At 44.5% G+C, this 19873-nt stretch overlaps 1 protein-coding gene across 1 annotated transcript in view; it reads right to left on the reverse strand.

Moving 5' to 3' along the window:
* The window catches only part of LOC146839210 (uncharacterized), a 261732-nt gene that overhangs the window by 212358 nt on the left and 29501 nt on the right, over positions 1 to 19873 (reverse strand). The window contains exons 3-5 of the mRNA XM_085600018.1: positions 17660 to 19565; positions 12749 to 13300; positions 11415 to 12109 (exon numbers count right to left, since the gene is read on the reverse strand). Of these exons, the coding sequence (XP_085456144.1) occupies positions 11415 to 12109; positions 12749 to 13300; positions 17660 to 18847 (2435 nt within the window). The 5' untranslated portion in view covers positions 18848 to 19565. The remainder of the gene's footprint in view (positions 1 to 11414; positions 12110 to 12748; positions 13301 to 17659; positions 19566 to 19873) is intronic.

A 19873-nucleotide genomic window follows, 5' to 3' on the forward strand; every position in this document is an offset into this window, starting at 1 on the left:
ACTGTCCCATGGGGATACTCCCTCTCTGACACTTTGGATGATAACTTGAAAAGTGAAATAATGTGTTTCTTGCTGTCGGTTTTGTGTAGAGATCTACTTCCAGGGTAGAATCTACATCTTTTAATTCAATATCTAGGAATTCTATTCTGCGGTCACCAACATTCGCTGTGAAATGCAGATTAGTGTCGCACAGATTAATTATTCAATGAATTCCTTCAGTTTTCAGGGTCATCTTTCCAAATGAACAGAATGTCATCGATATAGCGTGACCGCTGACATATCGACTCATAAACGGGGGCAACCTCATTGTATAGATAGAGATGTAAATATTGGCTACCGTGGGGGCACATGATGCCCCCATTCTGACTCCCTTGATCTGTTTAAATGAATCTCCATTAAATTCAAAGGTATATTCATCAAGGACTATGGTTAAAAGATCAACGGTGAAGGGCACATCACAGTCAAAGGAGTTGGTCAGAATGAAAAGCTCTACAGCTGTGAGCGCCTCCAATTGGGGGATGTTGTTATAAAGGGATTCGATATCAAGAGATACCAAAGTATCTCTTTGGCAAACTGAGAACACACACACCCAAGGAAAGCTGCATCCAAGCAGAAATGACTGTCACTGGCATCGGCCGCTGCAGGGAAAATATAACGTTAATAATAGCACCACTAACGATAGGGGCTACCCGCTTGAGCCGAAGATAGCAAATGGTGAAAAGAGAGGAGACAGAAGAAACAGAAGCGATAGAAGAGATAGAAGAAACAGAGATAGAGCACGACCAAACGGACACTTCTAAACAAGACAATACCCCTCAGCTTACAACAGAGGAGTGGGAGAGGCTAGTAGCATCATACTCCCCAGTCATCCCGCAGGAGGACGACAGTAAACGAGAACCCGATATAATATCACAGAAGAGCTTCCAAAGGGACCGGAAATACTATGGTCATCCTTGCTGAACACGTTACAGCGATCAATAAAGGCCATGCAGTACACCTCGGACAAAATGGATATGCAACTATCCCTCCTAAACTTTCTAGCCATACATGTAGCCAATATCGACAATAAGCTGGCAGACATGAACGACATGATCAAGAGGGTGCAAGCAGAAACAAAAATAACGCAGCCGAGCTGTGCATGCTACACAATTGTGGACAAACTCACAACAATCCCATCATTACTGGGGGGTATCCTGTCTGACTTAAAAAAAGACAACTGACAACGCAAAAGACGAAGCAAACTGAGTGTTGGACTTGGCCCTTTTTGCAGGGTCATCCCTAAACTTTTTGCCTTCCTCCTGCATTTTTTCTGACCTGTTGTTGGCTGTTTTATGACTCTGGGCACTTTACCACTGCTTATCAGTGCTAAAGGGCATATGCTCTCCCCATTGTAAATTGCGATGTTGGTTGGATTCCATGATTGGCTTATTTGGTTTACTGTCAGACCCCAGTAAAGTGCACCAGGAGTGCCCAGGGCTTGTAAATACAAATGGCGCTGGTGGGCTTGCAGCACTGGTTGTCCCACCCACAGACGCGGCCTGGTAAAATATATCTAAGGTCTGCCATTGCAGAACCTGCGTGCGGTCTTGTACTGACATGCTGACTGGGCAAGTGCACCCACTTGCCAGTCCCTAAACCTTCCCTTAACTACATATTAGTCACCCCTCTGGTAGGCCCACGGGCAGGGTGCATTGTAAGCATAAGGTAGGACAAGCCCTGATATGCGTGGCATGTCCTAATAGTGAATTACCGCCATCTTTGTTGCTCACTATTGAAAGGCTACCCTGTTCTCATAGGCCAGTATGGGCGGTTAAGATTGTTACATCCTATGATCCTAACAGGCCCAGGGAACATGGTAGAAACTCAGAATAATAAGGTACATCTTTTAGTAAGGTTTATTTTAATATTCTGCGTTTGCAAATGCCACTTTTAGAAAGTTGGCCTTTGCTTGCCTAAACATTTCAGCCCGCCTCTGCGTGATGTGTATCTGATGTCTGGCTGGTATGAGTGACAGGGCTGGGGGAACCCAGATGGGCAGGGCTAGGTAGCCTGGTGGTGAATAGGACGATCAACAGGTAGATGGGTGGAAGGAGTGCTCCTAGGCTCTGAATAGGACAGTGCTCTGCCACCTCAATGCCGGCTTCGCCCCCTGTGGAGCGTCTGAGGACTCTGCCCTGCACTCTGAAAGAAGAAGCCTGCATCGCGTAAACAAAGTGCTCAGAAACCGGACTGGACTAGGCAAGGGCCCCCCTGGCCTGGGAGAACAAAAGAAATGTGGTATAAATGTAGGAGCCCTGCTCCTAAGAAACTAGATCCGCTTTTGACCAAGAAGAATCTCTGCCTGAGGAGGAGGCACCGGGAAAGCTGTAAGGAGGAAGACTGTCCCTATCCTGGGGGACTGGCCTGCAGTGGTGACCTTGCTGCCAAAGGAGAGAAGAGGAACATTTTGCTGAAGACTTTGCTTTATTTTGATTCAAGAAACTTGTGCTTTTCAAAACGATCTCCAAGGGCTTGGAAGTGAGCTTGCCCCCTGAACTGAGCCCCAGGACCATTGGGCTCAACCTGACCTTCACTCGCCGCCGCTGGACTGTGGTGTTCCTTCCCTCGCCGGAGTCGTGACTCTCGTGCCCCCCAGCCCCTCCTTGAGCCGTGACTGGACAACTTAGCTGCCCCCGCCTTGGGAAGAGCCTCGCTAAATCTGAGCCGCTCTCCCTACACTGTGCTGGGCTGCCCCCGTCACTTTGCTCGCCAGAGGCCCGCTGCGCACCTTCACCCCTCCCGCCGGAATCGGCGTTGTGAGCATCTCCAAGCCTCGGACGGCCCGGATGTAGACTGCGTGCCTGGCTGCCCCGCTTTGTTCACTTGCCACCTGCAACACCCCACTCTTGCCGTGAGCCTGAAGGACCAGACCCCCCCGTGAAGTGTGGGAGCCCCGGACGCCGCCTCGCCCTTCTGACAAAGAGCCGCTGAAATCCCGCATCCGCCTTCACGTAAAGAAACAAGGTACTGTACTTACGAACTCGACCGCGAGCTCGCATCGGATCCAGGGTCCTCACCGTTCTGTTTTCCCTGTCGCCTGCCGCGTGCTTCCGCAGTTACCTTTGTACCCGCATAAGAACTTTTCGCATAAGGAGAACTTGTTCCGTATTTATAGAAATTGTGGCCCCACCGTTTCACCATTACTGGGCCGTGTACTAACTCTGCTGAAGCTATATAAAAATCTTATTTTCGTATACAACCTGATTGGTGTCCGTTTGTGGTGCATGCAAGGGGTTTACTGTATGTCTAATTACAATTGCTTAACCGTGTACGCCTGAAGTTTAGCCTGGACTGCTCGCGCCACGCACCTAGAGGGTGAGCAGGGGTTATTCTGAGGAGTCATCCTTCGCCCTGACTGGAAGTAAAGGGTCCCTGCTTGTCGCTGGTACCTACCTGCGCCAACCAGAACCCCCTCATTTCTAACACTCAGGCATTGTGAATGTTACAACAAATCCACATTTCGGCCAGTCAAGAGAACAGCTTGGGAGCTTAAATCTGCTGAGCTTTGCACATGATGCCCCTTAGCAGCTACAAAAGAGACATAGACGAAAAGGACACAAGTCCACTCCAACAACCAGGAGGTATCGGGCAGCAAAAAAAACAGACACAGAATTTACCCAATATATCAAATCCCAAAACCAAGAATGGGCATATGGCCCCAACCCCCAAAGAAGGTGAGCCAAACAGCCCAAACACATTGGAGAAATTAAAGCTGAAACTTACGCCGCAGTTACAGGGAAAGCCTCAAAGCTGCCTGCAGAAAGGAATGGTCTGAGCAATCGAACACACAGCCCAGCCATAAGCAGGGGCAGCAGGGGAAGGTTTCAGAAATCATCATACATCAAAATCTGCATGGCCCAGGGAACAAAATAAAGGAGGGCGAGAACAAAAAAGGAAGGGAAGAAAAAAGACCAGCAATATAAAAGCATTCTTTGAAGTGGTAAACTCAATCCCAGAAGAAGAAGATGAAGCAGATATAAATAGGTCAACTGCGGCCAGAACAACATCACCGGCCAAGGAGACTGTACAAACTGCACAAATTCAGAATTTCAACTATACAGGTAAAGGCACAAATTGCAAGCGCCAAACAGAAACCATTCACCGAAAAAACAAGCCCACCAACTGGACAAAGAGGGCAGACAATAGTGATATCTCCTACCACATGTACGCGGATGACACCCAAATTTACATCAATATCTCCTCACTCAAGGAGGTCCTCGCCCTGAACGAAACCCTGAAACTAACCGTTCAGTGGCTTGCCACTAACCAACTAAAACTCAATGCCAAGAAAACTGAATTTCTCCTGATTTCCCCATCCAAAGCCAACCCGGAGCTACAGGTGTGGTTCAAGGCCATCACAGCCCTAAATTGTCCCCCGACCATCGTGGACTCCGCCAAATCACTGGGCATATTTCTTGACTGCAACCTGAACATGCGTGACCACATTAGTTCAATGGCCAAGGCAGCCAGATTCCACCTGAGCTACCTCTGGAAATTAAAACCCTTCATCGATGCTCCAGATTTGAAAATGGCAGTCCAAGCTCTAGTCATATCCAGACTGGAATTTGGATGCTCCACCCTCACAGGCCTACCCAAGCGCTCCTTGGCACCTCTAAAAGCCTGTCTCAACGCGGCAGCCAGACTACTCACCGGCACCAGGAAATTCGACCACATCTCTCCACATCTGAAAGCCCTAAACTGGCTCCCTCTAGAGGCCAGAATACAGTTGAAACTGGCGTGCATTACACACAAGGCCTTATACGCAAACTCCCCTGCATACCTTTCACAGAAGCTTGTGCTATCGGGAGGAAACAGGAAATCTCGATCCACTAACAGTCTCCTGCTCCGACCCGCCCACTTTCGTAAAAAAAGAACCTACAATAGGGCATTCACCGGGGCAGCACCAAGAATTTGGAACTCCTTCCCGCCCGTTATCAGAAGAATCCCCACTCTTGCTCGCTTCAAGAAGGAAGCCAAAACCTTCCTCATGGGTAAATTCCTGTACTAAGTCCTCCTCTCAGCAGATATGACTTGCTGCTTGATTCCATGACTATTGCGTCTTCCGCAACCCTATAACCGGACTCCACCGAGACCCAAGGGGGCCACGGTCTCTGCCAACCCTAGCTTGAATTTTAGCTCTCATGTGTGCTCCCTTTGCCCCCATGCTCCCTCATCCCCCCCCCTATATGTTATATTTCTCTGCTTGTGATACCTTACTGTTTGCACTGTTTCTCTATGATGTTTTTTTTTTCCTGTTAACCATGTAAAGCGCTCTGATACCCTCATGGGTCATGTTCGCGCTCTATAAAATACTAAAATAAATAAAATAAAATAAAATAATCCCTCAAAAACCCATCGTAAGTTGGCAGCAAGGGAGCCCCCCTGACACAGGACCCAACATCGGTAGAAGACACGGAGTTAACAGATGCGCGGGCAGAAGAGCCACTACTCGGACAGAGAGACGACTGGACACAGGTGAAACCAGTCACAGAAGAACTTAAACAACGGGACCACAGCCAGGAGGGTGCCGAAAGCGGCATAATCTTACTCATCCCAGAGTACAAGTCAAGCGGCAGAGGGGATATCCTCAACCGAGGCAACATTTTACGCTTACTGTCTACCATCAGCAACCTGATGGATATAAGTACAATTGACCTGGAATCTGTGGAGCTTGCACACTATTACTACCTGTCAGATCAAGAGGTCACTAAAACAACATGGGCCACGCAGGAAACAGCCGAGAGAATCATGAAGATGGAAACGCGCTTCTAAGCATGGGGGATACGCCTAAAAATACAGGAAAAAACGTGGTATCCAGAACCACTATGTCAGGCTCAGAAAGAGAGAGATGATTGCAGCTTCCCAAACAAACAAAAAACTGTGAAAACGGAAAGTGTCCTGAAGGGGGCCCGAAGTTCATCAGTCTAAAAGATGGACATCAACTCATGGAGCCCAAGGCAAGCTCAAGGATCACCTGGACAAAATGACTGGAATTGGATAGCAAGGACCATTAATACAAGGGCCTTGAAGACAAGACAAAATAAGCAACGAAATACTGCAACAAAACATGAATTAAAAATATGTTCTTGGAACGTAAATGGCCTAGGGAACAAAGCCGATGAAACTTCGCTACTACTTTACCTCCAAAAATTCGATATAATTGCCCTTCAAGAGATCTGGTCAGATCAACCATCTCAAATACAGGGCTTTAAAGCCTTTCATCGACCAGCAATAAGAAAGGCCAAATATGGCCATTTAAAAGGAGGCCAAACAATATACACTTCAATAAAGCGAATCAATGAAATAAAGAACAAAGACACTAAACAGTCAGGTAACAATAGTATAAAAACAACAGAGCTGGATCTAGGGGGAAAAGAACAAAAACAAAAGCTAATACTGCTAAATGTATACTTACACCCTCGTGAGAAAAAAGCTGGGATGAAACCACTGACTGCAGAAGTGACACAAACACTGTCAGAGGAGGTGACACCTAACCGCATTGTAACAGGGGACTTCAGAATGTATTTTGGAGGGCCCCAGACAAGGGATCCACTTCGGGAAGAGCAGTTTCTGGCATGGGCCATACCACAACAGGAGGCAAGCACATGGGGTAAACAAAACATGTTTTGTCCAGCAAAAAATAGAGAATGTTATTCACGTGGGGAAATGGGTCCTTTCGGTAATGTATGCTTAAGCAAAAGTAAAAGAGTTTCTGTTGTCCATGAAAATGTCAACGAGGAGCAGTGCGTACAAGATGTTATGTGTACATTAGAGACTGTCCTAAGGATGTTTGCATGATTAGTTCTCAAGATGTAGTTTCAACTGAGCGTGCTCAAGTTACAAATGTTGGTTTATTTTCTGATTCTGGTGCAACCACTTCTCAATTAGATGTGGCAACATCTCCTCTGCGTCAATCCGAAGCAGGTCAATTGGTTTCTGGTGTTTCCTTGAATGGTGTTGATCTAGAACCATATTTTGCACCTATGTGTGAAGTTACCATCGATGGTAGAACCTTACAAGTCATGGCAGACTCAGGTTCTCCATACACCATCATTTCAGATTTATTTTACAAGGAAAATTGGCATAATAAGGTTTTGGAACCCTCTGACATTAAAGTTTATGGGTTTTGTGGTAAAGAAATCGCTTTAAGCGGTTATTTCGTGTCTGAGATTAAATTCAGAAATAAAGTTATTTTTGGCAAAGTATTTGTTGCTATTGATGGTTTAGAAGTCTTAGGTTGGAGACATCAAGGAAAGTTCAACATGGTTCTCCATCCTAATTCTAAAGTACAAGTTTGTTTTGCTGAGGATTCTGATTTTCTCCAAAGTGTTTTGGAGAAAGATAACAGGATAAACATAAAAATCTGTTCCGTAAGGAACTAGGTCCGGTTAAAGCTTCTTCACACCACATTCAACTTTTAAAAAATGCTGTTTCCGTGAAACATAAATTGAGGCAGGTTTCTCTGTCCGTTCATGCGGAGTTAGCTCAAATGCTCAATAATATGTGTGCTGAAGGTATTATCGAATCAGTGGACTCATCAGAGTGGGTTTCTCCCATTGTGTTAGTAAAAAAAAAAATGGGGAACTTCGTCTCTGCTCCGATTTGAAGTCTGTTAACAAACAAATTCTAGTTGATTGTCATCCCCACCTAGAATTCAGGATTTGAAATCCAAATTGGATGGGGCGAATGTCTGTTCCACCATAGACCTTAAATCGGCTCATCATCAGGTCACATTATCTCCCCAATCAAAACATTTAGTCACATTTAACACACCTGACGGAGCATTTAGATATGTCAGGATGCCTTTGGATTAGCTTCTGCCGCTTCGGTATTTCAAGAACCGATGTTCTGACTTTTTGGGAGTATCGATGGGGTTGTCTCTTTCCAAGACGACATTCTCATTTTTTCCGAAACCAATGATCAGCATGCTTCTCTACTCACAAACGAAGTTGAGTACTTAGGACTTTGGACATACAATTTCCAGCAATGGTATTGCTCCTAAAGAAGATCTGCTTAATTCTATCCGAGATATGCATGTTCCTAAATGTAAAGACCAACTCAAATCCTTTTTAGGTTTATGTGAGTATTATGCAAGATTTGTGCAAACTTTTGCTGACATTGTTTTACCTTTAAGGTTATTGTTAAAAAAAGGTGTCAAATGTGAGTGGTTGGAAGTTCATGACACTGCGTTCTGTTCTTTAAAAAAAGCTATAATTGAGGCTAAACCCTTATTTGCCTTTTCATAAGAGGCAACCAATGTGGTCATTGTGGGTGCCAGTTCAACTGGACTTGGTGCAGTGTTTAGTCAAATCAAAGATGGTGTTTTCTTATGTTATAGAACTGATCGTATGGAGATTTCCCAGGCAGTTGCTTTGTATATGCAGACCTGCTACAGACAGCAGCGAACGAAGTGGGTTCAAACCGTAAACCTACTGTAGTGATGGTTTTGCCATTTTCTGTTTGTCTCTGGGGGCTGTGCTCGTCCTTTGATATATCTGCCCTCATGAAATGGAGTGTGGCTCGACTCCGGCATCAAAGGCACTAGGGCACAATGGACGACCTGGTGTCAGGGCTGGACAATACTATCCTTTAAGTTACTTCCATTAAGGTAGCAGAAGGAAGAAAACGCAGAATTTTCCTTGGAATCGGCTTGCCGATTTACCCCATTGAAGACTGTACGCAAGAGGTTTTAGGCTCCGTTAATGTTCCCTCCCAAGATGGCGGCCGCCTGTAGTTCTCCCTTCTTAGTGCTGAGTTCTAGTTTTTAAAGAGTTTCTGGAGTGTTTAGGATATCGCACACTTCAACCGTCATCCATGAGGAGAAGGCAGCGTTTCTGTGCTGCCCGCTCGCCGTGACATAAATTTCATCAGGGGAATAGCGTCTTGTTGCGCTTCCCACCTGACATTTCCTGCAGGTTACAAGGAGCATTCCAGAGCAGCTTTGAATTCTCTTTCCTGGGAGAATTTCTAAGAGAAAAGGTTGGTCTCCAGTCGGCGCTTCATCTTGGCAGTTCATGAGGGCTTACTATTTGAAGGAAGAGACAAGTAAGTCCTGCATTCCATTACTAGTTGACACCGTGCTCCTGGCTAAATCTCCCTGTCAGCGCTACGTCATTTTCTGGACTTATGCAAGGCTCAGTCAGGCTTTGCAGATAGAAGAGAGAGGCTGACAATAAACCTTTGCCATTGAGTACCACACCTGCAGGAAAGCTCAGTGGGTTGTGCGCTGCTAGATTTCACATGGACGTCTGTGGAAGTGTGTCCCTCCAGAAAGCTGAGGCCATCACTAGCATTCCCTGTGATTGGGAGAATATTGATTCCTTCCAAACCTTCTTCATAAAGCAGAGTAGATCATACGGGGTGGTCAAGAAAGGTTTATTTAAGTATCACAGCTACAGAGACCCCATCCATCATCAAGCTAAGACCGACTGACAAATGTCTCTATTCCAGCCCACCGCCTAGCAACCACCCCCACATTCCAGAATATTATGACACACGACGTCACACCTTCTCCCCCTTACACATTCTAAACTTGAAGAAAATAAAAGGAAACTTAACACTGAATGCAAAGGATACAAAGAACATAATAGAGAATGCTGTTACGATCTTTAAAAAACTCAACAAAGCAATTTTATAGGCAAGGAGAAAACTGGGGTGCAAGGCAAACGGGAAAGCGCTCACTTTAAGAAACACAATCGTGCAAACGACAGGGAATACATTTCAAGCGAAGTGGCCCAGCGCCCCTTTCTCGTGCAACAGGCTCTTCCACCTCAGAGCCTGAATCCGGCCCACCAGCTGCAGGGCTAGTATCATAACTAGCACCAGCCTGGCACTTTGCCACTCGACGTAGATTCCAAATTCTATGATCACAGGTCTTTATTTCATTTTTGAAAACCTTGATAACCTTAAACGGAAGACTGAATTTGGATCTGCCTCCGCCTTTCCTGGGAGACTTAATCTTAACCCACTCTCCAATGTCGACCACTGTTCTCTTCACAGCCCTCCTTTTATCATACAAGATCTTTCTTTTTTTCATCACCTCTTTCTCTCTTTCCAGCCCTCCATACCACCCACCTTTTCATCCACTGAGGTTCATTTGGTCGCTACCCACAACGGAGTGACCTCCATGTTGGGGACTCTTCCTTTAAATAAACGACAGGGAGTTTCACCAGTGGACGAATGAGAAGTGAACCTAAACTTATAAATCTTCTTCCTCATGGCCAACTCCCAACTTTCACCACAGGCAACAGCTTGTTGCAGAGTCTCTTTAAGAACATTGACAAATGCTTGATCCTCCTGGAACTCAGAAACTCTACCATGACTGAGGATGTGAACTGAACGCCATTGTCTGACAAGAGTGTTAACGGGAAACCCTCATGTTCGAAATAACTCTTCTAGAAACTCAATCACTACACCAGACTCAACAGAATTAACCACCTTCATATCAGGCCAACGGGAAAACATATCAATACACACGATCAAATAGCGATCCCGAGTCTTCAACTTCACAGGTCCCAAAATATCTATAGAAATGTCCATCCACGGACCAGTAGCCTGTTCCCTAATAACCATGGGTTGCGTTCTGCACTTCAATATCCTGACACAACACGCACATTCAGCGCATTCACGCACCAACCTCTCTACATGCAAATCCATGGCAGGCCACCAATATGCTTCCCTGATCCTTTCCTTTGTCTTGGAAATGCCCATGTGGGAGGCGTGAGCACTCTTTACTAGCTTATCCCTTAGTGCAAGCGGTGCAACCAACTTACGACCACACATGAGGAGACCATTCCCCACCGCCAGATCTTCCCTAACTTGCCAAAAGCCTTTGCAAACCTCTTCACAGTCTTTATTCTCACACCAACCACCTGTGACCATGGTTAGGACTTTCTGCAAGTCTAAATGTGATGTTCATGTGATGTTCCCTCTACTCACTCTCAAAAATCAACCCTTCACTAATCACACACACATTAAGTTCTTCCTCCAGTTCTTCACCTCTAAACCACTCAACATCATCTGTCCTTTCACACTCCTCACCCCCGAGTCTTGACAGACAGTCTGCCAGGATATTATTGGAACCAGGTAAGAATTAGATGTCAAATTCTTGTAGAGCCACAACCCACTTCCGTATCCTATGGGAGACAAAGACAATGCCTTTCTTGGAGAAGACCTCCTTAAGAGGTTTGTGGTCAGTAAGAATTCTGAACCTTTTCCCCCACAAAAACTTTCTCAGCTTGCACACTGCCCAGAAAACATACAGAGCTTCTTTCTCCACAACAGAATAGTTGCATTCAGTGCCCCTCAAGGGCCTAGAGACGAAAAGAACGGCTTTATCCTCCCTATCAACCTTCTACAAAAGACCTGCTCCTAACCCCTTCGAGCTGGCATCAGTCATGAGATAAGATTCCTTTGTGGGGTCAAAACTTCCTAGACAAGGTGCTTCATTCAGATGTTTGTAAATGCACTCAAACTCTTCCTCACAGCCCTTGGAGCAAACAAATGTGCTTTCCTTCTGGAGGAGAGACCTCAAACAAGAGGTTTTCCCTGCAAAGTTCGGAACGAACTTGTGATAAAATTCAGCCATGCCCAGAAACTTTACAAACTCTTCTTTGTTTAAAGGGGTGCGCAAATTACAAAGGGTGTTTACCAATGATGCTTTGGATTTGATGCCTGCAGCTGACACAAAATGCCCTAGGTACTCTATTTCTTTGTCATCAAATTTGCACTTGTCAGCACCAAGGGTGAGGTCAGCATTGTGTAACTTCTTCAATACTGACCTCAGCCTCCCATCCTCCTCATCAAGATCCATCTCAAAGATGAGCACAACATCTGGGTACACCTTGGCACCCTGAAGGCCTCCAAGAATGCCCTCCATCGCCCTCTGGAAAACTGAGGCTGCAGAAATCAGTCCGAAAGGCATTCTTAGAAATCTAAAGGTACCAAGGGTGTTACACAGGAGGTAAGGTCCTGGGAAGAGGAGTGAATGTTCTGAATGTTCTGAAGAGGAGTGAAGCCCGGCCTGGTGATAGGCGGAGGTCAAGTCCAAGGAAGAAAAATGCCTTGCCCCCTCAAGAGAACACAGCATTTTAGTTATGTTGGGTAAAGGGTAATGATCAACAATAACTGCTTTGTTGAGCTCCCTCGAGCCAACACAGAGCCTGGCCTCCCCACTGGCTTGTGGGTCACAACAACAGGAGAGACCCACTCCATTGCTTCAACTTCTTGAATGATGCACTTGGCTAAGAGATTGTCTAATTCAACTTTCATGCTCTCCCTTACTAACAGAGGTGCATTCCTGACCTTAGCTGTTTTTGGAACAGCGTTAGATTAGACCTTTATCTAATGTACATAATTTTTTAGACAAACCCAGTTCACCAGCAAAGACCTCAGTGAATTCCTTGATACAGTCTCGATTAGCATTACTAACCACCATAACTGGTGGTAATTCTTTTAGGCAGCAATTCTCATCTGGATCAAGGAAGATATGTAGATCAAGTTGATGGAACCAACGTATGAGCGAGTCCCCCTTCATCGAGACATAGATTTTACCAGGGATGACTCTCCCTTTGAAGTCAATTGTGCCCCAGAAATAACCCGGCAACTCAATAGTCACTCCACCTTAACCTTTTGGTCTAATGTATGGCTTCAACAGGGTGACTTTGCCCTGCAGATTATGCTCACTAAATGTTTTGGGGACTAGTCTTACCTTGGCTCCAGAGTCGAAGAGCATGCTCACGGGAGCATCATTAATCAAAACTAGCTCCTGAGGGCCATCACTAGCATTCCCTGTGACTGGGAGAATATTGATTCCTTCCAAATCTTCTTCATAAAGATCAACTTCCCTGACTTTTTTATGTTCGTAGCCCGTTCTGCAACTCTTTGAGACGTGACCTTTTCTCTCACAAGTTTTGCACATGGCCTTCCAGCCTGGGCAGTCTTTAAAGTTGGCCATATGGCCAGGGTTGCCACACCTGTAGCATTTCCCCTGAAAATTCTTGGTGTTAAAGGGCTTTAAAGTGGTGTCCGATTTGGGTTTAACAAATCTATCTACCATCACCTTGACATCAATGTTCTCCTTTTTATCACCTGAACCTGAACTGTCTTTGCATATAATATCAACACACGCTTTTGAATGCTCGTGACTTTTGGCTATGGTCAGCACTTCTTTGAAGCGATGGCATGTCTTTTTGCCACAGGGTGTCTCGTTTTGTCGAGGGCGCATCCCAACATGAACTGATCTCTTAAGCGCTCCTCTAAACTGCACCAAAATTGCAAGTGGAAGACAATTTGTGCAAGATAGTTATGTACTGTTCGACCGACTCATCCTGACTTTACATTCTTCTCCCAAAGTGATATAGTTCAAGGACAGTACTCACTTTGGGGAGGTAGTGCGAGTCCAGCGTTTTGATGCAGATCTCGTATTCATTAAGAGTCGGGGGTCATACAGGCGTTAAAATCAATGAATATCTCAGCGGCATGGGATTTGTTTCAGGAGGAAATTATTAAATCCTGGGAAAAAGTGGAGAACCCAAAGTCCCCTGGCAGCCTGCTACAAAGGTTCCATTTTTACAGAGTGCGGAGAGCACTGCGTGATACCTTAGGAGATGACCTACTAGAGCCTCCTGCAGTGCCGGAACTCATTTACATAATAAAGGCCAAGTCGCCCCGTAAAATGGTCACTAACATTTATAAATTGGGTATGTCGTATAGAACCAACCAGTACACTAAATCTAGACTAGCCTGGCAACGTGATTTGCAGCGGAAAATAGATGATGTCATGTGGACCTACTGTTGCACTAACACCCGACGTGTCTCCTTACACGGTAGACACAGGCTGATCCACTTTAAGTATATCAATAGAGTGTGCTACACACCAGAGCGATTACATAGGTATGGGTTGTTAGAGACATCGGCCTGTGACAGATGCAGAGCACAACCTGCAGACTTTATTCATTTGGCGCGGCAGTGTCCGGGGGTGTATACATATTGGCAATCTATTTTTCAGGAGCTGGGGAAAATTGTGGACATGGAATTGGCCCCGGACCCGATATACCAAACCGTTGGCCAAGTCGGTGCGCAGGTTAGTGGATATGGGTCTTTTAATAGCGAAGCAGCGGGTTGCAATGTGCTGGTTGAAGGGTCCCTTGCCCACAATAACGCAGTGGTCAGAGGACATGCTGTACTGTAGCACGCAAACGGAAAATTTCAGCGAATTGCTGCCTCCCACGAGTAGACCTAAGAATTTCTGGGGACTCTACACGACGTATTTGCTTTCCAAAACCTCAGACACGGGAACCGCGACACACGCACACCCAGAAGGCGCAGCGCAAGCGGACACTAGTTAATCACCCCTAGGCAATGTTAATCAGAGGGTGACCTATAGAAGGGTAGTGCTGCGACAGATATGGGTAGTTTCTTCTATTTTATCTAACATCAATGGAAGACAGGGAATGTGGACCTAGCGAAAACTACTAGGTTTAACAAACGCCGTTCTCATAATATTTTCTGATGCATAAGCAACATTCTAATGCTTTTTTAAGTACAATAGGACAATGCGGGAAGACGTAGGCTACATGGGTTTTGTTATTGTTTATGTAGTTTTTCTTTGAATTCTTTATGCATTTCTGATGGTTATTTTATTCCTTGGTCGCTGATCGCTGCCTGCCCCTTGGGTTGTTGGCTTACTAGCTGAGTAACGTATGTAAGGGACAACGCTGCCGGCCCCAGGGTGGTAGGCACAAAGCGGTGTGTAGGAGAACAGTATCCAACAAAATTCTTAACAAAAATATTAATAATTTAAAAAAAAAGAGTGGCAGAGTCACTATCGGAGAGCTCAGGATGGTGTTCAAAGAATTCTTGTCCCTCAGAGCCCAAACAATGCATTAACCATGAGGCTTTCCTCTCTGCGCGTAAGGAAGTGCCACAGACATGAGCATAATGTGTGAAAACCTTCTTCCACTTCAGCCACGAGAGAGGAGGAGCTCCTGGAGATGTCAACAAGAAGGGAGGGCCAGTGACATTTTGCATGATGTATGTACTATGTATGTTTGACCTAGTTACTACTTAAGGGTGAACTTCAGTGATCTGCTTACAGTGCGCAATATCCACCATATAAGATGTGCGCATCAGCGAAACTGCATGAAACTTCAGCAAATAAAATTTAGGCCAATGAGCGCAATCCCAGAAACTTTATTTGCTGTGCGCATCAGCGGAACCATCAGCCCGATTACTGATGGCGCATATTTATACAGGGAGGAGTCACTTTAGTCTGCTGCTCAATTACATGTGTAGATGTGAGTCTGGTGGTGCCTGATAACTGAAAGGCACACATTTGTTTAGATAGAATTTCAAATATGTCTGATTTATTATTCCTATTACAGCGCCTTTTACCTTGAGAAGGCCCATCCGAGACCAGTGTGTGGACAAAACACATGCCGACAAATCGAGGACAAAGGGCTTGAGACATGGTCTAGGGACACTAACAACAAATCCTACATCAAACCCCACGTTTAACTGATGGAGAGTAAAGAGCGATATAAAGCGATATACTGAGAAAAAGTAACCTGGAGAATTGCTGCAAATTAAAGTAAATAAAAAAACTAATAAAGACCTACATATCCACAGCTGTGTGACCTGGAAGATGATTATTTCTCAATATAGCATTTGTTTGTGATTACCTTACAGTGCTCACATTATCATCCGCGCTAGAAGAGATGGGAGCTCACAGAAGCTCATTTACATACAAAGGGGGGTGACAGCGTTTTCACAAAGCGCAACACAACTTGTTTATGTAAAGTGCAGAACAGAACAGAGTAAAGTCTTGTGTCTCTTTTTTTCATTTTCTTTAATATATCCTGCACCTCGCTCTCTTCTTCTCTTTCTCTCATTTCAATTCATCGTAAATTACTCAAATTCACGATTGCTTTATCAGCACGGCACAAGTTGGGGGTAGCCACAGTTTGATGGGGTCCCCCCACTATTACCTAGAAAAGGGACTCAGTTCCACCTCGCTCCTTAGCCTGCGACTGGGAATTGTTACTTTGTTTCTTGCATCTGCAAACACAGGCCTCAGAGTGTTTGTAACTATCCGTCCCACCAGCAGCGTCCCCTTTATTTATTTGTGTGAGCGGCGCAAGAGCGGAACAGAGAACTTGACAAAATGAGCCCTTCTATTCCTTATAACACTGTAAATGTGAAACACTTTGGGGCTTAGGGGCTGGATCAAGAACAACGTCAGGAAACAAACGCAAATTAAAAGCACAGTTTATTTATTCGCTGAAAACTGTCAAAAATTGTAATTTCCAAGTTCCACATATCTGTTTAAAAATATTGACACTTTCAGTCATTTCCGAGTATAGTTACAAACTGATAGTGGGAAAAACACATGATGTATAAAAACTGAAACCAAAAACTATTTTGTTTCTTGTTTTTTCTTTTTAAAACAGGCCGTCGACCTTTCATGTGAAAATGATTATAAGGGCCTGATATCACTTCTTGTGACGTCACTACATGTGACGTCATTGTGATTCGCATATGATAAGGGGCTCCTTCACTATTTTCCTTACTTGTGCCCTGTTTATTCCATGACATGGGTCTATAGGTATTAAAAATAAATCTATAAATTCACAGGTATTCAGCCCGTTTCTCTGGTGATGTCACACATTGACATGTATTCGGCTGCTTCTTCTATTTTTAGGTGAGTACAAATAACGTGCCGTTCCCCCTCCTTCCATTTCTCTCTTTTTCTCCCCCTTTCTTTGTCTCTCTCGCTCTCTTTATCTCTCCCCCTCTCTATCTCCCACACACTCCTGTTAGCTTTAGCTTCATGAATGTCACTGCCACTTCTGGCATTCATACGACAAATCCTTCAGAACATTTGAGGACAAGGGACAATCAAGTGTGGAAGACGAGTTGCTGGGAGTGCGACTGATTGTCCTGGCACATATCAGCTTTTGATGTGGGATTTCGCTATTTCACCACATTCTTCAAACAGAGTCTGCTGCCTACAATGACTCAATTCTGGTAAAAAGTAGAGTTTGGCAAGGCACAAAATGAATTGGGAGAGCCAAGTCGGAGAGGAGCCACGGGTCACACTTTGTTATAAGGCCCGAGGCACGAGCTGATCCATCAACCGATAATAGTCTGTAAAAGATGCAGCAAACGTTACTTAAAACAAGTTATATGCTCTTTTATATCTAAAAATAGGTTATTTCTTGAACACCTGCGCTTCGCTTTAGTTCATTACATAGACTGCAGTGGCATTTGTCAATAGTAATACATACATTTTACCAATGAAGTTTCCCATCTCCAGAGCTCTGACAACATGTCCACCCTGGGTGTGTTGGGTTTATAGGTTTTATCACTAATCCAACAAGTTAGCTGAAAGTACCGTTGTTAGTTCCAGTGTTTTTCAGTGTTGCTTTTACAGGTAATGTGATCAGATGCAATTGAATGTTTTTCTTTGTATCTCTTCTTCACCAAATAAGAATCAAGAATCTTTATTTTCTTTTAGTCCACATTGTGCTCGTCTCCCACTGTGTATCTGGGTACATCATGTCACTTTGCAATGTGTACGGAAGTGAACAATCACTGGAAACAAACACTTTTATAATCCTGCAAATACTGTTATCTGTTTTTCTTGTTTACTGCCAGTCCGGTCTTCTATCATCTGATGTTTCAATATCCCACATAATTTGAATTTTATATTTTTCCGTAATTCATTCCTCTCACAATAACTGTGTGTTCGCTGATGTCTTTGCAGGTTTTCTAATCGACTAAAGCTCTTCACACATTCACTGCATATAAATGGCTTTTCTCCCGTGTGTGTTCGCTGATGACTTTGAAGGTGTGATAACTGACTAAAACACTTTGCACATTCACTGCACTTGAATGGTTTTTCCCCTGTGTGTGTTCGCTGGTGTCTTTGTAGCTCTGATAACTGACTAAAGCTCTTCACACATTCACTGCACTTGAATGGCTTTTCCCCTGTGTGTGTTCGCTGATGTCTTTGAAGGCTTGATAACTCACTAAAGCACTTTGCACATTCACTGCACTTGAATGGTTTTTCCCCCGTGTGTGTTCGCTGATGACTTTGAAGGTGTGATAACTGACTAAAACACTTTGCACATTCACTGCACTTGAATGGTTTTTCCCCTGTGTGTGTTCGCTGGTGTCTTTGTAGCTCTGATAATTGACTAAAGCTCTTCCCACATTCATTGCACTTGAATGGTTTTTCTCCTGTGTGAGTTCGCTGATGATACCTTAATGCTGAAGAGCCGTAAAAACTACTGTCACATTCACAACAATGATAAGGTTTTTCCCACGTGTGTGTTCGCTGATGACTTTTTAGGTCTGCTAACTGACTAAAGCTCTTCACACATTCACTGCAGTTGAATGGTTTTTCCCCTGTGTGTGTTCGCTGGTGTCTTAGTAGGTGTGATAACTGACTAAAGCACTTTGCACATTCACTGCACTTGAATGGTTTATCTCCCGTGTGTATTCGCTGATGTGTTTGGAGGATTGATAACTGACTAAAGCTCTTCACACATTCACTGCACTTGAATGGCTTTTCTCCTGTGTGTGTTCGCTGGTGTCTCTGTAGTTCTGATAACCTACTAAAGCTCTTTACACATTCACTGCACTTGAATGGTTTTTGTCCTGTGTACGTGTGCTGATGAAGCTTGAGTAGTGATGACAAACTAAAGATCTTGCTGCATGTGTATGATTCTTCTTTCTTGGTTAGTGTCTGTGGGTCGGGTATATATTTGTCTACATCCCATGACTGTATTTCTTGATGGGCCAACATGGCTGATAAAGCACTCGTGTTTTTCTCACACACTTTATATGTGTGCCGTATTTTGCACGTTTAATTTCTGCTTTAACAATAAAATCCAATAGCCACCAAACATTTGCCACACTCCTAATAAGTAGAAGGTGTCTTTGTAGGCGATTGTGTCTTTATATTGGATTATGGCTATGCACGCTTGCGGGTAAAGATGTATCTTCCCTTTGGCCGGTGCAAATTGGGACAGTCTGTTGTATTGGAGATATAAGAACTCCTCTTTGCTTTACCCGTCAATTGTCTGGCTCCGCTCTGTTGTGCTCTTCTCTGGTTACTGTGGTTTGTCCAGAAAGAGTTTACAATTCACCTAGAGCACGGAATGATGGTTTGTCATCATATTATAAAACAGAGCACTGCGGTAATCACATCACACCGATCCCATGATCAAAGCTGGTGTTGGACACTTGTTTATACAGGAGGCGGTTTGTTATTGTTGTTGCCTTAATTTTCCTAAGGTCATTTCTTCGTCTTGTGGCGTGGAGGTGCACAGCTCAGCCTCTTACAATCGCTGAACTGCCCTTGATGCTTCATCCGGGATCTGTCAGTTTGTGTGCAGGTTCCTCTGTCGCCGACTGCGCTGATGTTTTCCTGAATACTGTAGCTCATTATTTCTGCTATTATTGAACATTTACAGCATTCGCTTCGTTATTGATGGTCATTTCATACATTCAAGGCTTGTTTTCTGTTGGATGTAAAGATATTTAAAATTACAAAAATTGAAACATAATGGAATGAGAATTCACAATGTTTAACTGGTTGTAAAATGCAAAAAGAACTATTGATGGACACAATGCAGAACAATGTCATGCATTCACCCCAGTACAGAGATCTGGGCCTAAATCCATCATTTTTTTGCTCACCATGCCATTCCAGTTTGGACCCAGCCTTATGCAAATCAGTCTTAACCCTGTGCCCAATGGGAACAGTCCCGCCCTAACTGCCAGGCCAGGTCCTCCCTGGACTGAAAACAAGCCTCCTAGGACCGGTTTC

Source organism: Triturus cristatus, chromosome 4_2 (genome assembly GCF_964204655.1).
Source record: "Triturus cristatus chromosome 4_2, aTriCri1.1, whole genome shotgun sequence".
In the NCBI taxonomy this organism is placed as follows: Eukaryota; Metazoa; Chordata; class Amphibia; order Caudata; family Salamandridae; genus Triturus; species Triturus cristatus.